General features: G+C 39.4%; 1 protein-coding gene across 1 annotated transcript in view; it reads right to left on the bottom strand.

Annotated features, from left to right (window-relative positions):
- Positions 1-8,035: 8,035 nt before the first annotated feature.
- Positions 8,036-21,673, bottom strand: part of EIF4G3 (eukaryotic translation initiation factor 4 gamma 3) — a 161,357-nt gene continuing 147,719 nt past the window's right edge. The window contains exons 8-10 of the mRNA XM_007459222.1: positions 15,674-15,782; positions 8,521-9,360; positions 8,036-8,179 (exon numbers count right to left, since the gene is read on the bottom strand). Coding sequence (XP_007459284.1) covers positions 8,151-8,179; positions 8,521-9,360; positions 15,674-15,782 — 978 coding nt within the window. The 3' untranslated portion in view covers positions 8,036-8,150. The remainder of the gene's footprint in view (positions 8,180-8,520; positions 9,361-15,673; positions 15,783-21,673) is intronic.

Below are 21,673 nucleotides of genomic sequence, written 5' to 3'. Positions count from 1 at the left end.
AAGAGCCTGCAGCCTCAGGCCAAACAACCAACAGGGAGGGAACTCAGCCCCACCCATCAGCAGACAAATGGATTAAATGAAAACAATGAAAACACAAGGATCCAAAACTCATGGGATGTAGCAAAAGCAGTTCTAAAGAGGGAAGTTTATAGCAATACAAGCCTCCCCAAGAAACAAGAAAAATCTCAAATAAACAATCTAACCTTACACTTAAATGAACTAGAGAAAGAAGAACAAACAAAACCCAAAGTCAGTAGAAGGAAAGAAATCGTGAAGATCAGAGCAGAAGTAAATGAAACAGAAACAAAGAAAACAAGAGCAAAGATCAATAAAACTAAACCTGGTTCTTTGAGAAAAACAAAATTGATAAACCTTTAGCCAGACTCATGAAGAAAAAGAGGGAGAGGACTCAAATCAATAAAATTAGAAATGGGGGGCTTCCCTGGTGGCACAATGGTTGAGAGTCCGCCTGCCGATGCAGGGGACACGGGTTCATGCCCCGGTCTGGGAAGATCCCACATGCCGCGGAGCGGCTGGGCCCGTGAGCCATGGCCGCTGAGCCTGCGCGTCCAGAGCCTGTGCTCCGCAACGGGAGAGGCCACAACAGTGAGAGGCCCGTGTACCGCAAAACAATAATAAAATAAAATTAGAAATGAAAAAGGAGAAGTTACAACAGACACCGCAGAAATACAAAGCACCCTAAGAGACTACTACAAGCAACTCTATGCCCATAAAATGGACAACCTGGAAGAAATGGACAAATTCTTAGAAAGGTATAACCTTCCAAGACTGAACCAGGAAGAAAGAGAAAATATGAAGAGACCAATCACAAGTAATGAAATTGAAACCATGATTAAAAATCTTCCAACAAACAAAAGTCAGGACCAGAGGGCTTCACAGGCGAATTCTATCAATCATTTAGAGAAGAGCTAACACCCATCCTTCTCAAACTCTTCCAAAAAACTGCAGGGGGAGGAACACTCCCAAACTCATTCTACGAGGCCACCATCACCCTGATACTAAAACCAGACAAAGATACTACAAAAAAAGAAAATTACCAACCAATATCACTGATGAATATAGATGCAAAAATCTTCAACAAAATACTAGCAAACAGAATCCAACAACACTTTAAAAGGATCATACACCATGATGAAGTGGGATTTATCCCAGGGATGCAAGGATTTTTCAATATATGCAAATAATTGTGATACACCATATTAACAAATTGAAGAATAAAAACCACACGATCATCTCAATAGATGCAGAAAAAGCTTTTGACAAAATTCAACACGGATTTATGATAAAAACTCTCCAGAAACCTACCTCAACCTAATAAAGGCCATATGTGACGGACCCACAGCAAACATCATTCTCCCTGGTGAAAAACTGAAAGCATTTCCTCGAAGAGCAGGAACGAGACAAGGATGTCCACTCTCACCACCATTATTCAACATAGTCTTGGAAGTCCTAGCCATGGCAATCAGAGAAGAAAAAGAAATAAACGGAATACAGGGGCTTCCCTGGTGGCGCAGTGGTTGGGAGTCCGCCTGCCGATGCAGGGGACATGGGTTCATGCCCCGGTCCAGGAGGATCCCGCGTACCGTGGAGCGGCTGGGCCCATGAGCCATGGCCGCTGGGCCTGCGCGTCCAGAGCCTGTGCTCCACAGTGGGAGGGGCCGCAGCAGTGAGAGGCCCGCGTACTGCAAAAACAAAAAAAAAAAAAAAAAAAGGAAAACAAATTGGAAAAGGAGAAGGGAAGCTGTCACTGTTTGCAGATGACATGATAGTATACAGAGAGAATCCTAAAGATGCCACCAGAAAACTACTAGAGCTCATCAATGAATTTGGTAAAGTTGCAGGATGCACAGAAATCTCTTGCATTCCTATACATAAACAACAAAAGATCAGAAAGAGGAATTAAGGAAAAAAATCCCATTCACCACTGCAACAAAAAGCATAAAATACCTAGGAATAAACCTACCTAAGGAGGCAAAAGACCTGTATGCAGAAACCTGTAAGACACTGATGAAAGAAATTAAAGATGATACCAACAGATGGACAGATATACCATGTTCTTGGATTGGAAGAATCAACGTTGTGAAGATGACTCTACTACCCAAAGCAATCTACAGATTCAAGGCAATCCCTATCAAACCACCAGTGGCATCTTTCACAAAACTAAAACAAAAAATTTTACAATTTGAATGGAAACACAAAAGACCCCCAATAGCCAAAGCAATCCTGAGAAAGAAAAACGGAGCTGGAGGAATCAGGCTCCCTGACTTCAGACTATACCACAAAACTTCAGTAATCAAGACAATATGATACTGGCACAAAAACGGAAATACAGATCAATGCAACAGGACAGAAAGCCCAGAGATAAACCCATGCACCTATGGTCAACTAATCTATGACAAAGGAGGCAACGATATACAATGGAGAAAAGACAGTCTCTTCAATAAGCGTTGCTGGGAAAACTGGACAGCTACATGTAAAAGAATGAAATTAGAACACTCCCTAACACCATACAGAAAAATAAACTCAAAATGGATTAAAACCTAAATGTAACACCAGACACTATAAAACTCCTACAGGAAAACATAGGAAGAACACTCTGACATAAATCACAGCAAGATCTTTTTTGACCCACCTCCTAGAGTAATGGAAATAAAAACAAAACTAAGCAAATGGGACCTCATGAAGCTTAAAAGCTTTTGCACAGCAAAGGAAACTACAAATAAGACGGAAAGACAACACTCAGGATGGGAGAAAATATCTGCAAACGAAGCAACTGACAAAGGATTAATCTCCAAAATATATAAACAGCTCATGCAGCTCAATATTAAAAAAACAAACAACCCAATCCAAAAATGGACCAAATACCTAAATAGACATCTCTCCAAAGAAGACATACAGATGGCCAAGAAGCACATGAAAAGCTGCTCAACATCACTAATTATTAGAGAAATGTAAATCAAAACTACAATGAGGTAACACCTCACACCAGTTAGAATGGGCACCATGAGAAAATCTACGAACAAATGCTGGAGAGGGTGTGGAGAAAAGGGAACCAACCCTCTTGCACTGTAGGTGGGAATGTAAATTGATATAGCCACTATGGAGAACAGTATGGAGGTTCCTTAAAAAACTAAAAATAGAATCACCAGGGCTTCCCTGGTGGCGCAGTGGTTGAGAGTCCACCTGCTGATGCAGGGGACACGGGTTCATGCCCCGGTCCGGGAAGGTCTCACATGCCGCGGAGCGGCCGAGCCCGTGAGCCATGGCCGCTGAGCCTGCGCGTCCGGAGCCTGTGCTCCGCAATGGGAGAGGCCACAACAGTGAGAGGCCCGCGTACCGCAAAAAACAAAAACAAAAACAAAAACACAAAAATAGAATCACCATATGACCCAGCAATCCCACTACTGGACATATACCCTGAGAAAAGCATGATTCAAAAAGACACATGCACCCCAATGTTCATTGCAGCACTATTTACAGTAGCCAGGTCACGGAAGCAACCTAAATGCCCATCGACAGATGAATGGATAAAGAAGATATGACACATATGTACAATGGAATATTACTCAGCCATAAAAAAGGAACGAAATTGGGTCATTTGTAGAGATGTGGATGGACCTAGAGACTATCATACAGAGTGAAGTAAGTCAGAAAGAGAAAAGAAATATTGTATATTAACACGTATATGTGGAATCTAGAAAAATGGGACAGATGAACCAGTCTGCAAGGCAGAAACAGAGACACAGATGTAGAGAACAAACATATGGACACCAAGGGGGAAAGCCGGGAGGGCAGTGGTGGTGGGATGCATTGGGAGATTGGTATTGACATATGTATATTAGTATGTGTAAAACTGATAGCTAATAAAAACCTGTATAAAAAAAAAAAGCGATAACAGCAACTCGATTGGCTGTATGAATCTGAATTTTATTAACAATTCTTGAAACATATAATCATATCTCCATTTGAGAAATAAATGTCTCATCTTGCAGCCTACAGAAACCGAAAACCATCCTTCAACCTTAGCTGAGCCTATAAGAAATATAAGGCAAACACTTGGAAGCCACACAAACCAGGTCACCTGCTGCTACCACTAAAATACTGGGGATATGGGAGGCTGTTGCCAGTCTCTATAACCAAGGAGTTTATATCTGAACATCCACGTGGGACATACAAGATCTTGGATCCCTACAGAAGCAAGGACTTGGAAATGAGATTCTTATAAAAATCCCTGAGACTCCTAACAGAGTGACAGTCTCAGTGAAAAGGAAGCTAAAACAGTGCACAGACCAAAATAAACCAGTGAACCAACACAGAGTGATGACAAGGAAGGATGTTTGGTTTCAACTAGGTGTAGAGAGCCTGCTGTCATCCTGAAAATTAGTATACACAGGGAATGCGTTTACTTTGTGTGCAGTAAGAAAGTTCGTTTAGGACATTAAACTCAGATTAAGTTCCAGCTAATGTTTTCCCTAAGACATGCTTTGAGAGGAGCTGCCCTCAATCCACATCTGGGAAAGTTTAGCTGAAGATAAGTTCATAAAACAAATTTATAAAATATACAAAGAAGCCATGAGCCAAACCAGAGAAGACAAACAGCAAGATTAGAAACCTCCCTCTGCCAGAAGAATTTCAAATAATAGTTTTATATCAAAACAGATAATGAACGTAAAAGATAAAGAAAAAAAATCACTTTTTTTTTTTTTGCAGTACGCAGGTCTCTCACTGCTGTGGCCTCTTCCGTTGCGGAGCACAGGCTCCGGATGCGCAGGCTCAGCAGCCATGGCTCACGCACGGGCCCAGCCGCTCCGCGGCATGTGGGATCTTCCCGGACCGGGCCACGAACCCGTGTCCCCTGCATCGGCAGGCGGACTCTCAACCACCGCGCCACCAGGGAAGCCCACTATTATTTTTAAAAGTGGAAAAGTTCACGTTACACAGCATGCATGGCACACAGTATATTCACTCATGAAATTGCACAAAATGAATTCCTGAATGCTGAGCAGGGAACGTTTTTCCACAAGTTCTGAAATTTTCTCTTCTTCCCCACCAAGTATAACGAAACCATAATAAAAATTCCTAGGACTTCAAGAAATCAATTAATACAGGGACTTCCCTGATGGTCCAGTGGTAAAGAAACCATCTTCCAATGCAGGGGACGCGGGTTAGATCCCTGGTCGGGGAACTAAGATCCCACATGCCGCAGGGCAACTAAGCTCACGCACCTCAATGAGACAGCCCACGTGCCGCAACTAGAGACAGAGAAGCCCTTGCGCTGCAACAAAAGATACCGCATGCCGCAACTAAGACCCAACGCAGCCCAACATAAATAAATATTTTTAAAAAGAAATCAATTAATACAGATTTTTGCACATTTAATTATTGAAGTGATCATATGAATCAAAAGTCTGGCCCATCTCTGAGGCTTTTCAGAGTACCCTGAAGATACAATTCTCGTTTTATAGGGTTTGCCCTTCAACTCCTAAGCATCCAGAATTGCTGCAATTTGCTCCAGTCAGAAATATGATCTAGAATGGTGGCAAGAAAATGTTTTCTAGCAGAAGTAAGAGAAGGGACCATACATCCTAAGTCTGACTTTACTGCTTTAAACAAGTATCTTTATACAAACTACTGCCTATTTCTATGCATCACACCTGTGAAAAGCAAATGGTTTCTGAAGCCAGCTTTAAAGTGTTTCATCCTCAGGCAGAGACAGTAAGAACTATTCTCAAAAGTCAACAACAAAAGACTGATATCCAAACCAAACTGTTACAATTTTAATATCCTCTCAAAGTCAACAAGGTACGCTAAATAAGTGCAAAAAAGACGGGAGTCATTAAGCATATGACAATTTCAGGTCGATATTATCTAAAAGAATGATGATGAGTTAATTTTCACGGTTAACTTTTGTAGCAATAACATTAAAAAATATTAACACTGAAATCAGAGGGCCAGGAATGTTTCTGGTAAGGCTTACAATTTAAAAAATGCTAGAGGTGCATGGGTTCTTGAGGTTCATTTACTTTGAATTTTGAAGAGTGTAAGATATAAAGGGAAATTACAGAACTTCTAGTTCCTTTAAAACACATTCATAGGTTAAAAAAATCATGAAACTAGAAAAATGCCAAGACACTTTCCTTCCTGACATCACTAACCTCTACCTCATCCCTAATCATGGCAAAAGACAGTTCTTTCTTTTAGCTATCTTCTGGTTTACTGCTGAATAATCTATATTCTTTTACTAAGGTGCTGGTGACTTATATTACTAACTCCAAGAGTATTTATTTGCATTTCGAAAAAAATGTACCATGGTATGAAGACAACTTAACCCCAAATTCTGTTTGTCCATTTGTCCCTGGGGGCTGTCTTGCAATATCAGGCCACCTAAGTGACAAACTGCTTAAAAGAATGAATGAATGTCAGGGATGAGTAGAAGTGGGATTTCAGTGCAGAACTTTGCTTTATACTGATTTCAGTTCTGAGATACGGTCTGTATCTTTGACTGTATTCCCTATGCCTGCTATTCTTTCTATTATTTGTTTGGATCTTTTTTCCAAAACATTTTTCTTCAATAGCTTCTCCTATTTTTGGAACTACCACATCACTAACTGTTGAATGACAACTCACAGGCAGGTAAATGAAGGGAAAAAAATGAAGGGTCAAACAAATTACTATTCTCCATCAAACAAGTGTTCTTTGGAGGGGCATTCACCTACAGCCACACCAAAAGTAAGACTGTTTTTTCAAAGAGTTACAAAAAAGCCCCAAGTCATCACCCCACCAAGGAGGAAGTTCCTAACATTGTGAAGGCACTATGCTTCTGGAGCATACTGATGCTTACAGAGGCCAGTCTCTTAAGGCAACAGGCGATTTATAAATATTTATGATAAATTTCTCCCAGTCCCAACTGCCTGGCATTGTTTGCTTTTCTGCTCTGGTTTACTGTGGAACTAGGTGTTCTACAGTTCCAAAGAACCAGACACCTCTCAGAGACCTTCATGAGGAAATTACCTCGAGAACTGAGCTGGGTGGGAAAACCACATCTTAAAAGTAGAGATCAGGTTTTTTTGACTTGCCAAGTTTCTCAATTAGACAGGTCACAGTAGGCAATAAATACTGGGGATGTGGGTGACTAAAACATCTCCAGTACATATCTAGATCAACTGCTGGGGGAACAGTCATTTGTCAAATTGTATAACTCAACTTGACAGGTACACAGAGAGCAAATTATACAGTGTAGGGCAATGTTTCAGAAGATGGGCTATGCTGACTTTTTTTTTTTTTTTTCTCGGTACGCGGGCCTCTCACTGTTGGGGTCTCTCCCGTTGCAGAGCACAGGCTCTGGACGCGCAGGCTCAGCGGCCATGGCTCACGGGCCCAGCCGCTCCATGGCATGTGTGATCTTCCCGGACCGGGGCATGAACCCGTGTCCCCTGCATCGGCAGGCGGACTCTCAACCACTGCGCCACCAGGGAAGCCCTATGCTGACTTGTTAAAAGCCATATTCTTATGGACTACTGACATAAGAATAGTTGATAAGCCTCAGATAACTTTTGATTAATATTATAAAAACCTAATGGTTAGATCCAAGATTCCAGGTGATGCTACATTAAAAAGAAATAATTTTGAATTCAGAAGAATACTTTGACAATATTAATGATAAAGTAATAATGATATAATTAATATTTCAGGAAAAATGAAACTTTAAAAAGAAAAAGCAGAAGAGTATTAAACCTATCTGCGAGTTAATCAGAGAGGGTATTTATTTTTCAGAACTAGTTATAAACCTTTGACATTCTGATTGCTATTTTCCTTAACCCAAGATTAAAGAAGAGGTCTTGCATAGAGGAATTCTTTTAAGTTTAGGATTGATTATGCTTTAAAATTCCGAGAAGACAGGATTAGGGACTATAAACCATGCTGGTTTTGACTGGTTTCCAGCCCCAAAGCAACAAAATTAACCACGGAGGAAATGATTCATATGAACGAGGCAAAAACAAAAAACACGTGTATGGTGACATATACCTTGGAGGCATTTTGTATATTTGAAATTTCATTTGCATTTTTAGACAACGGAGTACTCTTTGCTGGATGCACTAAAACATAAACACACCAACGAAGAAATCAGACTAGGAATTACAGCATTCATTTGATGTTTCTGGAAGTCAAGGAAAGTAGCTAATTAAAAAATAACTCGGGCTTCCCTGGTGGCGCAGTGGTTGAGAGTCCGCCTGCTGATGCAGGGGACAGAGGTTCGTGCCCCGCTCCGGGAAGATCCCACATGCCACGGGGTGGCTGGGCCCGTGAGCCATGGCCACTGAGCCTGCGCGTCCGGAGCCTGTGCTCCTCAACGGGAGAGGCCACAACAGTGAGAGGCCCGCGTACCGCAAAAAAAAAAAAAAAAAAAAAAAAAAAAAGTAAAATAAAAAAAAATAACTCAAACACTGCTTCTTTTTTATGTTCAACAAGCAAAATATAATTAATAACAGAATAGCTTACCTGGGACTGGGCTCTTTCTTGAACTTAAGTTCTGAGAGTCCATAATCTCTTCTGTTTGCCCATCTGCTTCTACCTCTATTTTGTTCTGAATCTCTTTTGCATCTTCATTAAGGCAAGTTCTTACGCTCTCGTCCTCTTCTAAGACTCTCTGAACTGCGGTGGGACCACTAGCAGTACTAACGTTAGAGGCAGCCGCAGGAACAATGACTGGTGTGGGAGGAGGAGAAGCTGGAGGAGTTGGAGGAGACGGAGAAACGGAGGGAACTGTGGAAGGGGCGACAGGAGTTGCAACACTCTCCACTTTCATTTCTTCTGGGGGATTTTCCAGAATCTCCAATTCAAGAGTCAATGGCAACACCTCCTGTTTTACTATTTCCACAATGCTTTCCGTGGCTGGTAATTTTTCACTAACTCCATTCATTTCATTAATTAGGTTAGTACTAGAAATCAGCGGAATATCATTAGGTGCTACACTACAAGATTTCTTGCATATATCATCGTCAATTTCATCTGTTGGTGAAGGATCTGATGCTTCTGTGCAAGATGTGGGGCTGGGTATAGGAATTGTGTCTTCTTTTGAGGAAGAGAGTTCACATCTGTCATCGGCAGCAGTGGTGAATACTGGCTGGCTGCTAAGAGCAGCAGGGGTGGGGGAGGCAACTGTACTTCCAGCAAGTGGAGGAAGAGTGGCAGGCGATGGAGGCAGAGTAAGCTCTGGTATGGCTTCTACTGCAGTAACCTCAGATGTCTGGCCTGCTTGTTCTTTCTTCTCTCCACTAAGGGCTAGCCTAAGGACTGGGGAAGGAGTCTTTAACACTGGATCTGGTTTTGGCTTCTCTTCTGGGAAAGAAAAAAATGAAAGACATTTAGGAATAATTTTTGGATCAGAGATTGTATTGTATTATTTTAGGGTAATTCTTTTAATCTCTTACTCTAAAACATGGGCAGCACAAGACAGATCAAAATATTACTTATTTTGCCACTCCAAAAACATGGTCATATTTTCTTCTCTATTTTCCACTATTACTTAACCTCCAATACATATATAAGGTTTATTTTGAAGTAAGAGAAGGAATTAATTCACCAAATGACTATGTCAAGAACACAAAGGGAAAATCTAATCAAACCTGTAACTAAAACATTCTCGGGATGGGAATGGGGCTTTTCTTTAAGGTAGAGAAAGCCTTCACCTGTAGAAAATTTTTCTACCAAGGATACACTATAGAGACAGGACAGGACAGTTCAGGGGCAAATAACTGGAGATTAAATTATTAGATACAGATATTATTTTTTATTCTATATATTTCTGCATTGGGGAGATTTTTATAAAGAACATGTATTGCCTGTATAAAAAACTGGTTTCAATAAAAACTATCATGGTGTCATTTATTATCAATGAAGTTTATTATCAGTGAAATCAAGTTCCTGAACATAAAAATTCATTTAGAAATTAACTTTCATTTCTTAAAAGAGGCATATAACTAGAAATAATGTTAAGGAATAAAAATGGAAACATATCTTGTATCTTCAGTTGTAAAAAAAAAAATTCTTTAAGGAGAAACCAACGTTAATATTCAGATAATCAAGTCCAATTAAAAATAAACATTATATGTTAAAATAATACAGAAAATGTGCATCTGTATATAGACAAAGAATGACAGCAAGAGTGAGAGAGATAAATTGATAATCATAATAAAGGTTAATAAATTGATAATCATAATAAACCAGAAAAATGAAAGGAAAGCTAACTCATGAAAATTTCTGTATTTTAAAATTCCAGGTAAACTGATACATGATTCATGCCTGGGAAGATGAAACCAAAGGAGATTTAGACTGGTTTCCAGCCTTGTGTTTCCTTAGTGGAATAAACAGGCTGCAGTGGAAAAATAACTATTCATGAGCATGTTCATCAAATGCAAACAAAAATTTTAAGCATTGCTGAAAGACAATCTAAACTGAAAGGGACTTTACTTTCTCTGCCAGAAATCTTTATGCATAAGTGAAATTGAGTGTTTACAATAACTTTTAGTTAAGTAAGTCTGTCAAAGAAAATATGCTCGTTGATCAGATAAACAGATGGTAAAATTAAGCTGTTAAAGGCTAATTCATTCACTGCAACTACTTTTACTGGCCTTAAAATTCACTTTAATTGATGGGCTTAGAGGACAGTGTTTCTTTAACTCTGCCTATTTACTGTAGTGGAGAAATAAGATCAATACGCTCTGAATGCCAAATACTTCAGACTAAGTTGTCAGGGCAAGAGACAAAAACGTTCAAAGAAATACGTCTATTATATTTATTACATATATGTGATATATATAAAATAAATACGTATTTATTAAAATATCCCTGATGAAAATACTTTCCAACTCAACCAGAGTAACTGCTACGTGGGTAACCCAGATTATAAGATACCACTATTAAAAAGCACATCAGAGTATTACCCTTTGGGACTTCCCTGGTGGAGCAGTGGTTAAGAATCTGCCTGTCAATGCAGCGGAAACGAGTTTGATCCCTGGACCGGGAAGATCCCATATGCCGCAGAGCAACTAACTCCGTGCACCACAACTGCTGAGACCACACGCCGCAACTACTGAAGCCCACCCACTCTAGGGCCCACGTGCCACAACTACTGAAGCCCGTGCACCTAGAGCCCGTGCTCCGCAACAAGAGAAGCCACCGCAATGAGAAGCCTGCGCACCGCAACGAAGAGTAGCCCCCTCTTGCCGCAACTAGAGAAAGCCCGCGCTCAGCAACGAAGACCCAATGCAGCCAATAAATTAATTAATTAATTAATTTTTAAAAAAAGGATATTACCCTTTATGACCATTGAATGAAACCTAGATGAATTAAATTAAACAATAGAAAATAGTAAATCTCACATTAACAATCTAATAAGAGTATGTCAATTCAATTATTAATTTTGGGAAATAAAATTTCTGATACTAAAAATATCAAACAAAAGCAGACCTATGACTGAAACTTCTATATACTCTTGAGAAATAGCTAACATTAATAAAGAAAATTAGAAACAAAAAAATTTAATTATTTTGAGAGCTCCTTATTCTGAAATAAGTCCTTTAATTCATTCATTAAACTTTTACTACAGAAAGCTGAAAGGTATAATAGAGTAGATCTAAATAAAGAACACTGATTTTATTTCTCTAAGAACTTTTACTATTAAGAGTATGTTTTTCAGAGCCATGATAGTTTGAAATCTAATATACTGCATTCAAAATGTTTATACCATTTGGCCATTTTTAGGAATTTGCAGGAATTTCACCTTTAAGAATTTTTTTCTAAGGAAATAAACACTGAAAAGACAGAGGTCTAGAATATTTAAAGCAACAATATTTATAATAGAAAGATAAACTAAATGTCTAACCATGAGGGACTTATTAAAGAAATAATGGTCTGGGCATATAATGGTAATTATTGCAATCATTTGAAATAAGCTTTTAAAAGAGTATTTAATTATAAAGAAAGCTGTTTATAATAAAAGACATGTTTTTCTAAAAAGCAGGGCACAAAACTGCACGTGGAGCATAAGCCTACTGGTAACAAAAAAAATACAGAATACTAACATAGATGCATATGGGGAAGTCTAGAATTACATACAGGCTATTAACAATGGTTCTGGATAATGACATAAGAGATAATTTTTCTTTCTGTTTAACCATAGTTTCTATAACGAATGTCAAATTTATAAGAAAGAAAAAACTGCTCCCTTTTATTCTCATAGAGTGGTGGAACCAAGCTCCTAGATGGGCGCCCTTTGGCTGTCAGGAGCCACACATGACCGAGAGGGTGTTGCTATCATTTAATGGGGAGAGACCAAGAATGCTAAGCATCCTGCAATTTGAGGGACAGTCTCATTTGACAGAGCATAGTCCTGTCCTAAATTCCAAAAGAGCCCCAACTGAGCTACATTGGTACAACTGGTTGAATTACAACAGAATACCATTCGTTGAATACCTACTCTACATCAAGAGCCTTCAAAACACACTAAGACTAAGGCTCAAATAACTTTTATTTGTATTTATTTATACATACCATATCCTCAATACACTGAGCTGAATGTATTTTTTCAAACATCAAACAATCACTTAAGCTGTGTCTCTGGACTATCACACCAACTGAAGATTTTAATTCATTCAACAGTCTTTCTACAAGTCAAGTTGAGGTCTTCCTTGGGTTTTTATCAAGTACCAAAACAAATGGGAAATGGCATATTTGTCTGGAAACTTGGTCTTTATGTAACTATTCCAGCTGTTCACATCAAAAATTGAGAAAATCAGACAATTATGGCAGCTAACATTTATTAAGCACTTAATATGTACCAGGAAATGGATCAAATACCATATATACATAGTGTCCTTTAATTCTTTTACAATCACCAATGGGATAAAAACTATTACGTTCCTATTTTACAGAGGAGGAAACTGAGGGTTTTAGAAATTAAGTCACAGGTCCAAGGTCATATAACTAGAACCTAAAAATGATTTCAAATGCTAAATTCTTCCAATTCAAGAACCTAAAAATGATCTCAAATTCTAAATTCTTCCAATTCAGAAGGGAAAAGGGGGGGGGGTTTATGGAAAAAGAAGTATTTAGGTGAATCAAGCTGGTGGGAGACTTTGGGGCTAAAATGGGATCCCAGTACAAACCCTCAGTAACGAGACTTCCACCAAGAGAGAAAAACCAATCTGACTGCAGAATACAGAATCTATTGTTTCTGGGGGTAATATAACAATTTTTTAAAACAGTGCAGTTTTGTATCCTACTTTAATTTCAAAATGAATCTACAGTTAAGAAGAAATTTTTAAAAACTTTAACTGTTAAAAAATTCTCTGAAAAATGATGAACCCTTTCTAATGTTATTTGAATTACATATATTTAGTTTAAAAAAGAAAACTACTCTGAAAACTATTCTATATATTGACAAGCTATGGAAAGAATTAGAAACAGAAGATTAGAATTACTGAGTTTTCTGGAGAACAGCTGGTACTAGAGGAAGACAGCAGTAGTTCCAAAAAGTTACTATAAGCTCTATGAAATATACTTAAAACAGAAGTTTTTCTTTTCATCAAGGTAATGTCGAACATTTTCCAATTCACTCATATCTATATCAAACATCAATTTGAAATGTTGATTTTATTATTCAAATTTCCACTAAGCATAAAAAACTGAGAGGAAACAAAGAATTCTACATTCCTCCTTCTGCAAATCAAGGCCTAAATATGGTAAGATGCAGGTGTCTACCTAATCCAAAAATCTTAGGTCAGAGCTATCACCATCAAGATATGTTATGAATTCCTTGTATTGAAGCCCAGCTAGAGAGAGTCAGTGTAAAGGATATATTTTAAGGCCTCTCTGCATGGTAATTATTCAGTATGTTTAGCACAATTCTAACTAGCAAAAGGATTATAACTGTGCAAAAGTAATGACATTTTGAAGGGAATACCCTGAAAATTCTCCACTCAGATTAAAAATATTCTGAATTTTGACTCAAAATTGCTTGATCATTGGTGGTAGGAAGTAGCCTTCCACAATACCTACAAACTGCACTCCTGCAAGGTGAATGGCTTTAATATTAACAAATGTAACTTTAAGCATTTATGAGTCTCTAACTCTGAACATTGCTGAAAGAAGTATTTGACACTGCAACTTTTAGAAGCATGCCAGTTTAGGATTTATTACCTATCTTGTGGTTTAAAACTATTTCATAAAACAAAATTTAGGACTTGTCTCTTTTCAAGTCTACTAGGCTCTTGAATACTAAAGGCAAAGAACACCATATTATCTTTGCATGCCATAAAGAAACATTGAAACCACACATTAGAAGTCTGTGTTATCATCCTGCAATCCAGTGAAAAAACAATGCCACTAAATACCTCCACTTTGACTGTGTGCCAATTCCCAATGCTTTTTTTTTTTTTTTTTTTTTTTTTGCGGTATGCGGGCCTCTCACTGCTGCGGCCTCTCCCGTTGTGGAGCACAGGCTCCGGACATGCAGGCTCAGAGGCCATGGCTCACGGGCCCAGCCGCTCCGCGGCATGTGGGAATCTTCCCGGACCGGGCCACGAACCCATGCCCCCTGCATCGGCAGGCAGACTCGCAACCACTGCGCCACCAGGGAAGGAAGCCCCCCAGTGCTTGTTAAAGAATAATTTTTAGAAAGTACAGAAAGTATACATCAGCTATGGAATATTAAGGGGTTTGGAGGAATAAATAATTCAAGAAAACAGAAAACACATATGACTTCTATTCATTCTTAGAATGAAATCAGAAACGAACAAACTAACTTGCTTCCTTCTGTGTCTAATGAATTGTCTCCCAATTTTAGCTAAGGTCAACTTAAATCCAACTAGGCAGGAAAGAGAGGCTGTGATAACCCACTTTCTGGCATGAGATTTCCCTTAAAGTTTCCTATTTATAATCCAAGAGGCAGTAAGTGTACTTATTTCACCAAACATTCGGTACTTCATGTTCAAGGTCAACAGTAGAGACCTTAGTATGATTCCTGCATAATAGTACCTAACGGCTATAATTTACTAAGCGCTTTTCAAATGCTTGGCATGTCCCCACTACAACTCTGTGAGGCAGGTATTCTTCATTCCATTCTGTAACTGAAGAAATGAAGATATACAACATAATGACTCATCAAGACCAAACAGTGCTTGATGGATTCAGGATCTGAACTCAGTACTGTCCCCAACTGAGGCTACAGAAGCCAAACTTGTAAGAAGAAACATTTTATGTTTTTATAAATAGCAAGATACACACACACATGTTGAACTTACAAACAAAACTGTTGTTCTTATAAAGAAATATATACATCAATTTATTTTCCCCAACCTTGTTCCAAAAGAAACAGTTTAAGGCAGCTAAGCTTTTACCTATAAATATACATTGACAGTGAGGCATTAATACAATGTAGGAAAAATTTTTACTAATCATACCTACTTTACTTTCTTAGAGGTAGAACACTTTGATTTTCCATCTCAAAGCTTTGTTTAACAGTGGGTATCTAAATAATCCTCATGTTTTACTTTTATTCCTAAATGCTGAGGGCAATGTAATTAATTAAAAAAAAAAAAAGAAAAAAGAAAGAGACTAAAGGTAAGAGGGAGGAAAATAGTCATACACAAACCTTGCTTCTGGTCGCTAGCTGCAGTGACAGGGATGCTGGCAGCAAGATGAGCGCTCTCCACAGTCCCATAAACCACAGGGCTGTGCTCAGGGACCTGGCTGGGCAGCTGCTGGGATTTGAAGTACAAAAAAGGGTGATAATGAGCGTGCGAACATAAAAACTAGCAACATGGAACCCAAGGCAAGTGGGGAAGAAAAAGTAGGGCAAGAGATCACAAAATTAAAAAAACAAAAAACAAAAAACAAAAAACAGAAAGCAAGGAAAAAATATATAGGCCAGTATAATAAATTCAAAAAGTACATGGGAAGACAAGGAAGAAAAGGAAAAGAGGCAGCAGGAAAGGGGAAGGAAAAGAGATGATTAATATTAACCACAGCAAGAGAAGACAGCACAACAATCATTAGTACAATGCATTCTCCAGTGTTCCTTCTGTGGACAGACTTTCAATCTAACAGTTATGTCACATCTGAGAGAGAATTTAGCATCCTCCCAGTCAAGACCAAAGGGACTTGGTCAACTTCATTTATAAATTACCTAGCAAAGTAGTTCATCAGTCAAAAAGAGGACAAACAAAACATGATGGGTTTTGAAACCAGTTACTGATTTAAGAAAACAATACTGAAAGGTGATTCTTACCATTTGTCCATATAACCACGCAGGTGAAATACAACTTGGAAAGCCTTTAAAGAAACTTTCACCTTAAAATGTCTTTAGATTCTGGGTCAAGGATGATATCTTTTCAGAGTCTGAAATCTGAGTAAAGTATCTGGCTTTTCAGAGCTAAGAGAAAACTATCCTTTTCAATCAGCCAGTATATGGAATAAAAAATGCCCATCAAAATCCTAGCAGAGGAGGTTGAAAAAAATTGCAGGCATTGTTCAACTTAGAGGGAAAAAGAATTACACAAGAAAGAACAAGAACATTCAATCTGCATCACATTCCAGTTAGGTATTTGTTCTGGATTTGAGGGTTACACAAAAGCCACACAACAAAGCAGTGTCTCTCCTTGGAGATCTAAGGTCAATTTTTTGATAGCTATAATCGTCTACACTGAATTCTATCAGTGCTATCAGAGCAGAGCTCCCTGCACAATTCTGATTTTTTTTTTTGGAGGGGAAGGGGAAACTGGGGGTAGACAGGGCCACTCAAAAATGGGAGTTAATGAAAAATATTTTCGAGTCAGTGAGTCTCACATACAGTAGGAATATAAAATGAAATATATGAGTTAAACACCTATCATTTAGCATATGTCATTTAACTAACAATGCTTTTCACAATGTACAACATACAACTTATATAGGACTATATGTAATGTATAAAATAACATAAAAATGGGAAAAATAGTATTATCTCACCTATTCATTATAGGCCATGAAAGTACTCATATTCCACAAAAACTTCTAAATGAAGACCACTAAAATTATATTTCCGTATGTAAAAAATGAAAGAGTTTCTATTTTCACTTTGAATCACTGTCAAATGGATAGTACTACCATGATTACTCTACTCTGAATCCTTAGCTTCAGTGGGAAAAAATTCCATTATTAAAATTCAAAAATTAGGAAGGGTTCCCAGCTGTAAGTGAAAATAACAGTCACCCCTCTACACCCGCAGATGTGTGAACTGCAGATACACAGACACGATTGTACTAGCCATTAATACCTAAAAGACTTAAATATCCACGGATTTTGCTATCCGTGGGTCCTGGAACCAATCTTCTGTGGATACTGAGGGATGACTGTAGGGACTCAGTTCAATTCTATGGCTGAAAACAGCTCTAGAACAAAGGAAAGAGTCTATACTCTTTAATATTTATTAAATAGTCATCCACATAACCCAGGAAAGAAAGATCTGTAAATTGTGCCCTTTACCAGAAAGAAAGAAAATATTAACTACTCTAATAGGGAAACTAATAACCAATGAAAAAGGGTAACTGCTGAAAGTACGTCACCAAAATAAATGACATACATGGTTAAGGTGAGAGTTTTAAGACAGTAAAAGACTGCTGATACCTATAAATCTGTATAGATCAGAGAGTTTTTCAATCTAAGATTAAAATACCTTCAATCATGTTAAAAAGACAACTGTACAGACATTTTTCTAACAACAAAGCCCTAGGAAGATGTTATGTATAAAGATTTATAAGAAAGGAGTGAGATAACATGTTGGTTAGTTCCAAATCCAAGTATCTAGTACTTAGTCATATAGCCACGGAATGCTAGGAAAGTACTCAATTTCCTCAGCTGGGGACTTCCCTGGCAGTCCAATGGTTAAGACTCCACACTTCCAATGCAGGGGGTGCAGGTTCGATCCCTGGTCGGGGAACTAAGATCCCACATGCCACATGGCGCAGCCAAAAAAAAAAAACCACACAAAGGTAATCCTTAGCTGTAAACTGAAAAGAAACTAAAGATCCTACAGTGCCTTTCAGCTTTAACATTCTCTAAGCCTCTGACAGGACCAAGAAAATAACATACTAACATACAACATACATCAATACTTTAATTTTGTTTCAGACTAATTTTAATTTAGGATAATCTCAAATTTTAGCTAACTTCTAATTTCATCTCTTCTCAGGTGACATGATCAACCCTGTTGAGAATATATTTAATGAATTTCAAAATCACTGCACTTCTGTCACTTTCACTACTGGTAGGAGTTAAAATTTATAAAAATCAGACCGGAAGGGCAATTGATATCAAAACATTAAATAATTCAACAAAGATGCTCAGGAAGTCAGGTTAAAAGGTTAGGATTTATTTGGCAACATCACATGTTTCAACAGTTCATAATTTATGTCAATGCTAAATTCCCTCCCCACATCAAATTTTTTAAGATCAAAGCTCTGAGTGGCAGAAGAAAAAAATTCTCACTTTTCAAATACAATGTTAAGGAAGCTTATTTAAAGAATGGCAAGATATCAGATACTTGATAGTACCCAAGAAGTGAATTTCCTTTATGAACTCTACCTGAGAATCTACTCTGTTGACGATTTACATATTAAATTTGAAATACTGGCCTGAAGGGATACTGGTAGATGTGGGCCCACTGGAAGAATTAATCTTTTTAAAACAGAGTACCAACAGATAAAACGAGGCAACAAAATCTGGGATTGTCTTTAATATTCTTTGCACAACTTAAAATTCAATTCTCAAGAGCAGCCAAGAGGGCAGAGTAGAAAGACTCAGTTATCTCACTCATGAGCACACCAAAATCACAACTGCCTTCAAAACAACCATCAATGAAAAAGACTGGAACCTACCAGAAAAGATTTTCTAAAACTAAAGACATAAAGAAGGAACTAAAACAAGACAGGTAGGAGGGACAGACTCATGATATAATCAAATCCCATACCCCTGAGTGGGCAACCCACAAACTGGAGAATAGTTATATTGCAAACGATTTCCCATAGGAGTGAGAGTTCTGAGACCCATGTCAAAGTCCCCAGTCCAGGGGTCCTGCACCAGCAAGATGAAACCCCAGAGCATGTGGCTTTGAAGGCCAGAGCGGCTTAATTTCAGAAGCCCCATAGGACAGAGGGCAAAAGAAACTTCACTCTTAAAAGGGTACACACAAAATCTGATGCGCACTGGGACCCAGGTCAAAAGCAGTAACCTGATAGGAGCCTGGGCCAGACCTACTTGCTGGTCTTGGGCAGTCTCCTGGAGAGGTATGTGTGTGTGGGGGTGTGTGGCTATGGCTCACCCTGAGGACAGATACTGGTGGCAGCCATATTTGGGAACATTCTACTGTGTGACCACTGCTGCTGGTGGCTGCCATCTTCACTCACTAGTTCCAACACCTAACCCTAAATCCACACAACAGGCCTGTAGGCACCAGTGCTGGGACGCCTCAGGCAAAGCAACTCGGCAGGAACAGAGGCCCACGCATCAGCAGACAGGCCGCCAAAAGACGTCGTGATCCCACAGCCACCTCTAGACATGCGCCAAGACATGCCCTTGCCCACCAAAGGGCCAAGAACCACTTCCACCCAGCAATGGGCATGCACTGCCCTTTCCCTCCAGGAAGCCTGCACTATCCTCTAGAACAGCCTCATCCAACAGGGGGCAGACACCGGATGCAAGAAAACTATGATCCTGCAGCCTGCAGACCCAGCCCACTCACAGCAGGCCAGACCTTATCCTGGAACCAGCTTGGCCCAGGCCCCGTCCACTAGCAGGCCAACACAAGCTTCAGGACACCCTGGATCCCATACCGAACTGTGTCAGGAACTGGCTCCCCCACCAACGATTTGAAACAAGTTCTAGGATCCCTGGGCCCTTCAGCCAGACTTCAGGAACCAGCTCTGCACGCCACTACTAACCCCAGGCACTAATCCCAGAACCTGGTGTAATACAGGCAACAGCCTCGGAGTCTTTGGGATCCTGACTCCACCCACCAGTGAGCCGGCACTAGCCCAAGGGCCCCCTAGGGATCTAAAACAAGCCACCTCATAACCAGGCCCCACCACACAGCAGCTAGCAGCATCCACACAAGGTATGGCCTGGCAACCAATCACACTAGGGACCAACAAAGCCTCCCAGACCACCCACACAGTCAGCCCTCCACAACAGAAGGAGTCACTCAGCCCTCTTAGGAGGAACCCCTAGAGCCTATAGCTTGGGTGACAAGAGGGGAGTGCACTGCTGGGACGCATAGGATGTCTCCTATAGAAGGCCAGTTTTCCAAGTTTGAGAAATGTAACTAACCTACCACATACATAAAAATACAAATAGCAACTCAGACAAAATGAGGTGGCAGACAAACATGTTCCAGATGAAGGAACAGGACAAAACCCCAGAAGAAAAACCAAATGAAGTGGAGACAGGCAATCTACCCAAGAAAGAGTTCAGAGTAATGATTATAAAGATGATAAAAGAACTCAGGAGAAGAATGGATACACAGAGTGAGAAGTTTTTAACAAAGAGTTAGAAAATATAAAGAACAACCAAACAGAGAGGAAGACTACAATAACTGAAATGAAAAATACACTAGAAGGAATCAATAGCAGACTAAATGATACAGAGGAATGGACCAGTAAGCTGGAAGACAGAGTAGTGGAAGTCACTGCTGCCGAACAGAAAAAAGAAAGAGGGCTTCCCTGGTGGCGCAGTGGTTGAGAGTCCACCTGCTGATGCAGGGGACACGGGTTCGTGCCCTGGTCCAGGAAGATCCCACATGCCGCGGAGCGGCTGGGCCCGTGAGCCATGGCCATTGAGCCTGCGCATCCGGAGCCTGTGCTCCGCAACGGGAGAGGCCACAACAGTGAGAGGCCCACGTACCACAAAAAAAAAAAAAGGAAAGAAAGGAAATGAGGACAGTTTAAGAGACCTCTGGGACAATATCAAGTGCACTAATATTCACATTATAGCAGTCTGAGACGAAGAGAGAGAGAAAGGGCCTGAGAAAATATGTGAAGACACAATAGCTGAGAACTTCCCTAACCTGGGAAAGGAAACAGTCACCCAAGTCCAAGAAGTGCAGAGAGTCCCACACAGGATTAACACAAGAGGAAGACACCAAGACACACCATAATCAAAATGACAAAAATAAAGATAAAGAGAGAATATTAAAAGCAAGGGAACTCCCATAAGTCTATCAGCTGATTTTTCAGCAGAAACTCTGCAGGCCAGAAAGGAGTAGGACGATATATTTAAAGTGATTAAAGGGAAAAACCTACAACCAAGAATATTCTACCTGGCAAGGTTCTCATTCAGATTTGATGGAGAAATCAAAAGCTTTACAGACAAGTAAAAGCTAAGAGTTCAGCACCACCAAACCAACTTTACAACAAATGTTAAAGGAACTTCTCTAGGCAAAAAAAGACACAACCAGCAACAAGAAAACTACAAAATAAAAAAGCTCACTGGTAAAGATAAACACACACTAAAGGTAGGAAATCATACATACATAAAGCTAGCAGGGAGGTTAAAAAGACAAAAAAATGTAGTCAAGTCATCTATAACCACAATAAGCAGTTAAGGGATACACAAAACAGAT

Source organism: Lipotes vexillifer, unplaced genomic scaffold (genome assembly GCF_000442215.2).
Source record: "Lipotes vexillifer unplaced genomic scaffold, Lipotes_vexillifer_v1.1 scaffold496, whole genome shotgun sequence".
NCBI lineage: Eukaryota > Metazoa > Chordata > Mammalia > Artiodactyla > Lipotidae > Lipotes > Lipotes vexillifer.
This window is presented reverse-complemented; position numbering and strand designations above follow the sequence as displayed.